The following is a 10,000-nucleotide window of genomic DNA, read 5'->3' as shown; positions in this document are numbered from 1 at the left end:
AGATCTGATGAACTTTAAACCTCAAATTAATCCCAGGCGTGGACATTTTGGACCTAAATGTCACAGTAGACGTAAAAAAGACACTAATAAGAATAATTAGCTGTTTTTTTTGTATTGAATTGTGAAAATAAATTGTACACAACTGTTGTCATTTAATGATTGACAACAGATTTTTCCAATACGTCTTAATTACTGTTGATGTGTTGAAACGACACAAATCAATTGTTACCTTTTTGAACAGATGTCTTCCATCTGATTCCATGTGGTCCACCCTGACAGACACAAATCCACTCATCAGCCGTGTTTAGTTAACGGCCTTATTCAACTAGCGACCACCTGGTTCTAACTCTGCTCTGCTTTCAGTTCCCCCACCCAGGTAGCAATCTATTCTGGACACAATTCAGTTCAATTGCGTTGTGAAGGGCCTCGGTCTTGATTTATTGATGCCAAAATCAACTCTTGTTTCAGGACAATACAATGATTTATAATATACTGCATGTACATATAGTAATCATGAACCCTTTGGGCAGGATATTCATACTCTTACTCATATCCACCACAGGATTTCTATGGTGGCTGCCTCAGAATTATGTACAGTCATGTTGAGTAGAAACGACAACATTTGATTTGGAAATCCGGTAAGTCAATCACCCCTGTGTCAACGTCACATGCAAAATTAAAAAAACATATTCTCAACCGGCCCAGCAAGAAAAGTTCGCTTATTCAGGTGTGTGTGTGTGTGTGTGTGCGTGTGTGTCTGGATAGTTAGCTTCAGGGCAAGGTAAAGCAATGCGGCAACTTAAACTAACATAAGCCGGGAGAGCTAAAGCCAGGATACTGATTGTTTGCACTGCAAAATACCTCCTCCGCTCACCTCTCCCCCCTCTCAACCTCTCTCGCTCTCACTATAACCCGAGCTCACTTTTTTCTTTTGTATCTCTGTCACAGCTCTGTGCTGTGATAAGGGAGCTTTGGGGCCGTTGAGAGAGAGAGAGAGAGACAAAACGAGAGAGCAAGAGAGAGAGAGAGAGAACAAGAGAGAGAGAGAGAGAGCGAGAAAGAGAGAGACAGATAGAGAGATGGTTGTAAAGAACAACAGTACATGAAACAAAATTCGCGAAAAAGTGATCACAGAGCAAAATGGATTAAACTGTGAGCGTGTACAGAGAGAGAAGCAAGAGGTTAAATTAAATTAAATTCCCTTCAACCCATTGCACTGCTGTTTGATTATTAAAGTGCTACACTTACTGTGAAAAGGAACTTTAGCTATATCAATTAACCACAATTAACTAAATACAATCTAACAAAGGAAATATTTGGGCTGTTGGTTGTAACTATATAGATCAAATAATTTAAATAGAATATTGTAAAACGCTTGTTCTACTATACATGTCCAGGCGGGGGCGCTACACTCACAGAGTTGCAGTTGAAGAATGTCGGGACAGGGAGGCCGGAGAGTTGTACGGGATCTGGAGAACTGATCAAGGACAACACCACTCATATGAAAGTAGTCGAAAAACATCTACCTCTTATTCTGTGTTCTCTGTCTGCTTTCCTCTCTCTCTCTCTCTCTCTCTCTCTCTCTCTCTCTCTCTCTCTCTCTCTCTCTCTCTCTCTCTCTCTCTCTCTCTCTCTCCCTCTCTATGTCTATCTATATAGATGTAGGGTTACATATCACATTTCTATATTAGTGCCTAGCACTACATAATTGAGTGGATCCAGACATACCTGATTGAGTCTGTAGGTGGATGACCTACCTGAATTAGACATGCAGGACGTTTGGCAGCTCAGACCCATCTGGGCCACAGAGGAAGCTGTGGAACTGGATCAGGAACCAGAGGCACCGGAGTAAACAAGTCATGAGACACCTTTCACCCCTGCCCACTGAATACAATAGGTAGCAGGGGCAGTGGCGTCCCATAGCAAGTCATACATGGGGTTTATACAACTAAGAAAGCAGGTTCCTCCATTGATGGGGTTGGTAAGGCTAACAAAACACACGCATGCTGTTAGGAGCAGATCGGCCAGCAGTGCCACCTAGTGGTAGGTTATTTTTATAACTATGAATAAACTTGGGACACAAAGTAACATCTGCCACTACCATCATCATTGAACGACAAATATTGGGAGGAAAATATCTTGAAATATGATATCCATATAATGTTACAATTAAATTGCCCTATTCGTATAAAAGTTACCCCTGGTGTTGAAGAGACAGCTTTGAGATGTAGACGCTTTGCTCTTTGAGTTGTCTGTAAACGCAGAAAACAAGCAACAAGAGTGTTTCTATTGGACTTTAATTTGCATTTAATTTAATTTGTCAAACACAATGTGAGGTAGAGTGGGCTAGTTTACTTGGACATCTTTTGCATCTCCTGTTTCATCTTCACCAGGGCTTCTTCTAGCTTCTCATTCTGAAGAGGAGAAGGAGGAGGAAGAAGAGGAGGAGGAGAGAATGGAGGAGGAGGAGGAGGAGGAGGAGGAGGAGGAGGAGGAGGAGGAGGAGAGAATGGAGAATGGGGGAGGAGGAGAAGGAGGACATTTAAGTGCAGAGCGTTGAAGGTCCATGAGTTTCAACAATAAAGAGTTTAGCTTTGTTCTTTTAAATTCAGTCAGTTTATTTCATACTTTTAAAATAATAATCTCAACACACACAAACCCATACACACCCACAACCACACACCACAATAAACACATTAAACCAGAAGAGGCTTGCTCACCCTCTGCTGGTAGTGAGCCAGAAGTCTCTTCTGATGTCTGGCCTGGAAAAGCAGCACCTGGGGACACGGATTAACGGGATTAACGTGTTGCTACTACCGCTGGGAAAAAACAATGTCCTCAATCAATCAGATATTTAGAGAGAAATCATTCAGAAATATTTGATTTTAGTGGACTTTCAACCAAATGAACAGTTTATTTTGCCATTTGATAATCTTTATGGTTTACAAGCAATATTTATATTTTATGTTATTGACGGACTGTAAACATGCCACGACAATCCATTTGAATCGTGTATCAGCTAGTTAATAACATACATATCGTAAAAACATCCCAATTGGATAATAATTGGATGTTAAATAAATATGTCAGCTCTCATCAATACTGTGTGTCATTAGAGGTCATCCAGTCTAACCTTGCTGATCTCTTTGAAGTATTTGGTCGCCACGACGTTGACGTCAGAGAACAGAGCCTTCACCTCACATGTGCTCTGTTGAAACAAACCATCACCACGTTACCTACAACATGATCTTTATTAATTACTTCAGTTGGAATGATCATTTAAGTGATGTTATGTGTTTTAAAACTGCACAGACACAAATACTTGATTGTAGAAGATATACTAGCTAATCGTTATGTAAACACGTCAAACAGGCCCCAGTGATGGTGCTCACCTTATCTGAGAGAGGAGACACCCGACACTGAGCTTTGCATATTAAGCACTCCCCTGGCTTTCCTAGAGAAAAAAAAGTTTAATTAAATACCGACAGAAATAAAATGCTATGATTAATAAATCGTGATTACATCCTGAAAGGACTGGCGTTAGCTTAAACCGTTCAGACTCTTCGTTTATAAATGTTTTGTACATGTTTACCTTTGTGAAAACATACATTGCAGATAACGTGACCGCAGGTGGTGACGGCCAGCAGGCGCTCCGCACTGGGGGCCGTGAAGCAGGAGTTGCAGCAGATCCAGTAGGACATGTTCTGGTGGTTCTGGTGGTTCTGCTGGTTCTGGTGGTTCTGGTGGTTCTGGTGGTTCTGGTGGTTCTGCTGGTTCTGGTGGTTCTGGTGGTTCTGGTGGTTCTGCTGGTTCTGCTGGTTCTGCTGGTTCTGCTGGTTCTGCTGGTTCTGGTGGTCCTTCGACGTGTTCACCTCATCGGGACCGGAGGAGACCCAAAGCCCGGGGCTAGCGTGAGCTGCAGGGCTACCGCACAGGTCAGGACTGAGCGAAGAACAACCTTCTGCTATCAGCAACACGAACAAAACACACAATACTACCTCAACGAAAAATGTCCGTCGCGTTATTTTGTGTGATAAAGCAACAATTCAAAAACATGCTACATCTTTTTGGGGGAAACAGGTTGATGAGTTGACGTGAGTTTGTCGCACCTTGGCCCAGTGAGCCAGATAACGGCTCTTCAGGGTCACCTGCTGTGTGTGCGGGGCTCGGGCCGCGCTAGCCTCCGGTTAGCGGCTTGCTTCATTAAGGCGCAGTAGCTAAGCCAGAGATGGTCATCATAGGCCTAGTTAGTATGGATTAGTCTAAAATAATCGAATATAGCATGTATGTTCCATATTTAGATGGATGCTCGTTTTTGATTAGCCTGTGGGAAAAGTGTAAATATAATTAGGCTACATATTCACAACCACAGTTAAATATTAATTTCATAATTAATATTTCATAATGTTTCATACATTTCTGTTTTGTGTTTATTAATTTATAAAAATTGACCAGTAGGCCTAGGCTGAATAGTTTTTATTTTTACCCTATAACATGATGCAAACATGAACATATTTTTCTTGTTCACACACAAATGTTAATTAATAAACGATAGGGTTAGGCTTATATCGTTTTAATAATAATCCATTAAAAGAATCCATTATAATGCAATAAATTCACTTATTTATTCATTCAAACAGTTTATGCTCATCAAGCATGTGTCATCCTAACAATATTAAAGGACATCCGATCAGATGAGCTTCTTTGCTATGAAGAAGTCTTTGAGTCGGTTGATTTGCCAGAAGCCCACAGAGAGAAGGATGGTTGTCTGTACCACCGCCCACCACAGCACGCTACGGTTGGTGTCCTCGCTGTTTTGACGAAATACGTCTTCTCTTTCCTAAAGGGAACAGCAGAACAGGCTAGAGTGAAGTGTCCGTTACAAATAAATGGATTGATAAAAGTGCTTCACAATATCATGAGGGCATGACAGGACAACTTTTAGGTATCACTCATGATGAGTTGTGAATACCCTCTGTTGGTCTTGCTGCCTGGTGATGTACATCATCTGGTCAATCATATGATTCAGAGAGTCCTCCATGGTGTGCAGGTTTTCCTTGGTCTTCTCTGAGCCTCTCTCGATGGGATGTTCTCCCATCTGAACATCCAAATGCAGTTTCTACACACACACACAAACATACAAGCACACACACACACACACACACACACACACACAAACACACAAGCACACAGACAGACAGACACACACACAAACAGACACACAGTCAGATGCATGCACATGTAGGCACGTACATAAACACGAGGTTGTGGTAAATATGTAAGCACGATCCTACCTTTGCTTGCATGATGTCATTTTTGTTTGGCAATGGCATAGATGAGCAAGCCTGTTTGTGTGTGTGTGTGTGTGTGTGTGTGTGTGTTTTGTCTGTGTCTGTCTGTCTGTTTATGTGTGTGCCTGTCCGACTGTGTGTGTGTGTGTGTGTGTGTGTGTATGTGTGTGTCTCTCACCAGCCTCTCCTTAGCGAAGACGGAGAAGCGGGTGGAGTTGGTGCTGAAGCAGAGGACGTGCTGTCCACTGGTGTGAGAGGTGAAGGTGAATTTACCGTGTTTCCCGTAACGCTTTGTCATCAACACCTGCAGACCAGCCACACCCCACACACACAGGTGACACCGTTTATAAATGTTATAAAACGTATCTAGAGCTCAAAAGCTAGAGCATCAACTGGCCATTGGAGGTGGTCGATGGAACGTGATCAAGTGATCACTACATGGTCGGTTTTGTCTGGCTTTAGGGTCATGGGATACAGTGTTGCTCATGTGAATGGTTTGTACATCAAGATGGCACCATGCAATTACTCCTTTTAATTTCCTCCATTTTGGTGGCATAAGCACATTGGTTGTTAGTTATAATGTCAGGAATGTTTTTAGTAGTTAATCGAAATGATTTGTCATTACTGGGAGATTACATTACTGGTATAAAACAAAGTTTTCATTAGCCTACGTTACAATATATTTTCGTTGATTTAGGGTTTTACAGTACTACAACTCTCTTGAGTCCTCGGAGTATCACCAACAAAAAATCCCATGATGCATTCTAATGTATAACAAGCACTACAGAGTCAGAGGCCAGGGATTGAGAGGTTTGGATCTAGAGGCAGGACAGCTGACAGTGAATGGTAAATGGTCCCTTATTTATATAGCGCTTTTATCCAAAGCCCTTTACAGTGTTGACTGACATTCACCCATTCATGCACACATTCACACACCGACGGCGGAGTTGACCACGCAGGGCGACAGCCAGCGGGTCAGGAGCGATTAGGGTGAGGCGTCTCGCTCAGGGACACCTCCACACTCAGCTAGGAGGAGCCGGGGATCGAACCAGCGACCTTGCGGTTACCAGCCGACCCGCTTTACCTCCTGAGCTAATGGCGCCCCTGGACAGTGGTCTGGAGGGAGGGTCAGGGGTTAACTGAAGGGGGGCCAGGGGACAGAGAGGGGATTAGTAACAGAGGTAAGGGGATAGAGAGATGGGTGTGGTGCATCGGAGCACCTTGTTAAAGGGTCTCGTTGGTCTGGGGTGGAGCATGTGTTCGGTACCTCGTTGTCGGGGTCTCGCACCGTGGTGGTCATGCCCATCTGAGGGAGGCCTGAACTCGTCTTCAGATCCCAGGGCTCCAGGAGGAAGTACCCTTATGGGAGGGGTGCACGTACACACACACACACACACACACACACACACACACACACACACACACACACACACACACTATTCATACATGTTTCCATGTGCTTAATATTTTTGGGCAGTATTTGTAATTGCTGTTAAAAATGAAGACTTTATTTTGATGATGATAAAATGAAAAGACTAGCATTATCCAAGTCAGATAAATACTACAATATGTGCTGATGCTCTCTCTCTCTCTCTCTCTCTCTCTCTCTCTCTCACCTGTCACCAGCGTCCCTTCAGGGATGTCCTCTATGATGCATCTCTCCTGCTGCTCTCCAAGGTCCATAAACATGGCCTCCACCAGCACCAGGTAACTCAGCAGGCACGCCACTCCACGCATGTTCATCCAAAACGACAACTTATCTACTGAACTACAACATATATTAATTAATAGGATTGTTCTCGGTTGATGTATTCCATATGTTTCACATATGGAATCAAAGTAGAATTGTTCAGTGTTAGGCTGCAGTGCGGTTGTTGTCTGTGCGTCTCGTCAGGGCTGCATTGGAAAAGGCCACAGTGTGAGAAAATCCCAGGTGCTGTTGTCGTGACAAGGTATTCCACTGACGATGTGATTGGTCAACTCAGGAGCCAATAGTCAGTGATTAAAGGACACTGTTACCCATGAAACACTTATTAACCAGCATGAACAGAGTGATTGCACTGCTGCATTACTATTCACTATGTTGTCATTAAGTAGACCCTTTTACCAAAGGTATTTTCGGTTGAAAGTCATATGCTTTAAGTGTCTAGTTTTAATGTCCACAGTCACTTATATTTAGTGATATTCCGTCACTCAAGTAGGTGTCAGCCCTTCTACTTGGGGTCCTACTCCATTTTACAGTTGTACCCTTTATTTTACCCCTCTCCAGTAAAACAACACGTTATCCTTAAAGCAAAAACCATGGCTTCTCCTTTCCTGTTGAAGCTGCTCCTCTATATGAGTCATAATCCTCTTCCATGTCCTTGTTTTATGAACGAAGCCAGGCGGAAGTAGCCTTTAAAAGGCTCTTCTGGATGGCTATTCAATCTGGACACCCCCGCGTGGCGTCATACAGTAGCTACTGCATGACGCGGCGCGGGGGTGGCCAGCCGTCTCTAAAGCCATATGTCCTGGTCTGGTTTACACATCGGCTCGCTGGGGCAGCGCGCCAGAGAAGAGGAGACTTGTGTTTCACTTGTATTGCATCCCTGTGAGTTAGTAAATATGGGATCTGGTTGGATAATAACCATAATGGTTGCTTGTTTTATGAGGGGTTTCATATTAAAAACAAGCAATGCGCCATGTGGGCTTGAGATGTCGAGGCTTTGGCCGACAGACACAATTGCTCACAATAGAGTTTAGAGAGTTGAATTCACTGCTTGAGTACTTAAAATGAAATCCTTGATATCAATACTCATTGCTCTTGTTAGATGTATTTACATTTTATTGACAATAGACGGACACATATACACAGTTATAAACAGCATTATAATTGACTATTTTACAAAAAGTCACTTCCATTAGTGATACATCAATAAGCAACAACAACAAAGAAAAATATGAAATATTGCTGTAATCTTTAAAACTGTACAGTACAGGTTAAAATCCTGTAAATAAATGTGTTCTTTGTCCTGAGGAAAACAACCACAGTCAATTTAAAAACATTTGAAAACTGCATAGTAAGAAACCAGTGCGTAGGTTTGATATAGATTTGAAATCATATTTCAAATTGTGAAGCACCATATGAGCACCGTATCCTCCTGTGTTAAGACCATAGTTCTGCATTTTTATAAACTTGTCATTGTTTGAGATTTGGGGGAACCAAAATAAGGTGCTTACTAACCACATTCTGCATCCTTTGAGATAGTTCCTTGTGCACTAATTAAGTTTTAGGGTTTGAAGGTGTAAGTCTTTAAGGTTGGTATTCCCTCAACATCCTGATGCACCACAAAGTGAAGAGAGTCTACCTCTACACTTCTTTCAGATGTGAAGTCAACGCAGAGCGCTTCCTGTTGTTTCTCACTCTCCCCTTTCCTTTCCTCCCCTTTCTCTGTCTCCTATCCTTCCGCTTCGTCCTCTCCTTTCTCTCCTTTTTCTCCCTCTGTCCCTGGCCTAGTCATAAGCAGTTGTCGGGGGTGCACTTCTTCTCCTCGTCCAGCAGAGGGCACGCCGTTCCGTGGTTGGCCGAGTGCATGAGCACGTAGCGTGTGCGGTGCCTCACGCCCGAGTCTCCGCACTTCCCTTTGCACAAGCCCCACGGAGACCACGGTGACACTTCGCAGTCCAGAGGAGTTTCTGCAGACAAGGGGAAACATAACTCAATTCAATAATTCTCCAAAAAAACCCACGTAAGAACCAATTATCCTATTTTAGAGCCATTATAAGGGTTTAATAACCAATATATACTTGAAATATAATATCAAATAATTGATAAAGTACGTTTATGTTTGGTTGGTTGTTTTTTTCACCTGGCTATAGTTTTGTCTCTTAGAATGCTAACATATTTGGCTAGGATATTGCATTGTAGCAATATCCTCGCCATATGTGTACCTTCCTCATATGTGAGTCTTTAAAAAATCAATATAAAATCCAAAAACATTAAATTACAGTCTGTTTAATGTTGCAATTCCTTAGGTTGCCATAAAGAAGTGCTTTCTTGGCAACAGTTGGGTGGGTTGTAGGTAAACAGTTGGAGTACATCTGGTTAATTAAAGCTGAATCACCCTTTAAAACCACATCTCTTACCATTAAAGTTATGCTGAGCAGCTGCATACACACATGCACAAACCTGCATGCACACACATAAACACACAGACACAAGCACACACACACACACACACACACACACACACACAATCATAGCACTGCATCTCTTCCTATCAGCCATGCTTTGCTAAAAAAAAAAGCAGTTAGTTTAAAGTAGTTGTTGAAGATAGCTTTTAAGCTTGTCTGGTATTGTCATAATTTTCTGTGCCATTCGTCTCTGTATCTCTCTCTCTTTCTCGTTCTCTCTCTCTCTCTGTGTCTAACCCGGTGCTAGGCCAGGCCCGCTCGGCCCACGGTGGGATGATCTTATAAAAACACTGATAGGCATCACAGACAGCGGCTCGGGGAGTGGAAAAGCAGACGGCTATGGAGGAGGAGGAGGAGGAGGAGGAGGAGGAGGAGGAGGAGGAGAGGAGGAGAGGAGGAAATGACAGACGGAGGTTTTGACAAGAGGTTAGAGTCGACATCTTCAAGCATGAATGGCCTCAGATCTACCGTGTAGGTCCGCTTTGTCAGACAAAGAGATGTTGAATCATCTTAAGAGGACATCGTTAGACGCTCTG

General features: G+C 42.9%; 3 protein-coding genes across 4 annotated transcripts in view; all 3 read right to left on the bottom strand.

Annotated features, from left to right (window-relative positions):
- rnf212 (ring finger protein 212) overlaps positions 1 to 3,701 on the bottom strand; it is a gene marked incomplete at both ends in the record, with an annotated part of 5,060 nt that extends 1,359 nt beyond the window's left edge. Inside the window, 9 exons of the mRNA XM_084469830.1 lie at positions 230 to 272; positions 1,417 to 1,477; positions 1,758 to 1,822; positions 2,199 to 2,252; positions 2,356 to 2,414; positions 2,721 to 2,777; positions 3,134 to 3,208; positions 3,393 to 3,454; positions 3,593 to 3,701. Of these exons, the coding sequence (XP_084325956.1) occupies positions 230 to 272; positions 1,417 to 1,477; positions 1,758 to 1,822; positions 2,199 to 2,252; positions 2,356 to 2,414; positions 2,721 to 2,777; positions 3,134 to 3,208; positions 3,393 to 3,454; positions 3,593 to 3,701 (585 nt within the window). The remainder of the gene's footprint in view (positions 1 to 229; positions 273 to 1,416; positions 1,478 to 1,757; positions 1,823 to 2,198; positions 2,253 to 2,355; positions 2,415 to 2,720; positions 2,778 to 3,133; positions 3,209 to 3,392; positions 3,455 to 3,592) is intronic.
- Positions 3,702 to 4,628: 927 nt separating this feature from the next.
- Positions 4,629 to 7,185, bottom strand: LOC311345012 (transmembrane emp24 domain-containing protein 11). 2 transcript variants are annotated; one of them, XM_084469374.1, is made up of 5 exons: positions 6,908 to 7,185; positions 6,559 to 6,650; positions 5,470 to 5,595; positions 4,973 to 5,119; positions 4,629 to 4,840 (listed from the first exon to the last, which is right to left on the bottom strand). In XM_084469374.1, exons 1-5 carry the CDS (start codon positions 7,032 to 7,034, stop codon positions 4,691 to 4,693), a joined length of 642 nt encoding a protein of 213 aa, XP_084325500.1. In that variant the 5' UTR covers positions 7,035 to 7,185; the 3' UTR covers positions 4,629 to 4,690. The 2 variants fall into 2 exon arrangements, with proteins under 2 accessions (XP_084325500.1, XP_084325501.1); XM_084469375.1 differs by lacking the exon at positions 5,470 to 5,595.
- A 1,070-nt stretch (positions 7,186 to 8,255) lies between these two features.
- spon2b (spondin 2b, extracellular matrix protein) overlaps positions 8,256 to 10,000 on the bottom strand; it is a 7,636-nt gene continuing 5,891 nt past the window's right edge. Inside the window, exon 6 of the mRNA XM_084469587.1 lies at positions 8,256 to 8,966. Within this exon, the coding sequence (XP_084325713.1) occupies positions 8,788 to 8,966 (179 nt within the window). The 3' untranslated portion in view covers positions 8,256 to 8,787. The remainder of the gene's footprint in view (positions 8,967 to 10,000) is intronic.

The sequence above is a fragment of the Micromesistius poutassou genome (assembly GCF_964030765.1).
Source record: "Micromesistius poutassou genome assembly, chromosome: 6".
Lineage (NCBI taxonomy): Eukaryota > Metazoa > Chordata > Actinopteri > Gadiformes > Gadidae > Micromesistius > Micromesistius poutassou.
The sequence above is the reverse complement of the archived record's forward strand: the minus strand, read 5'-3'. Positions and strand labels throughout refer to the sequence as shown.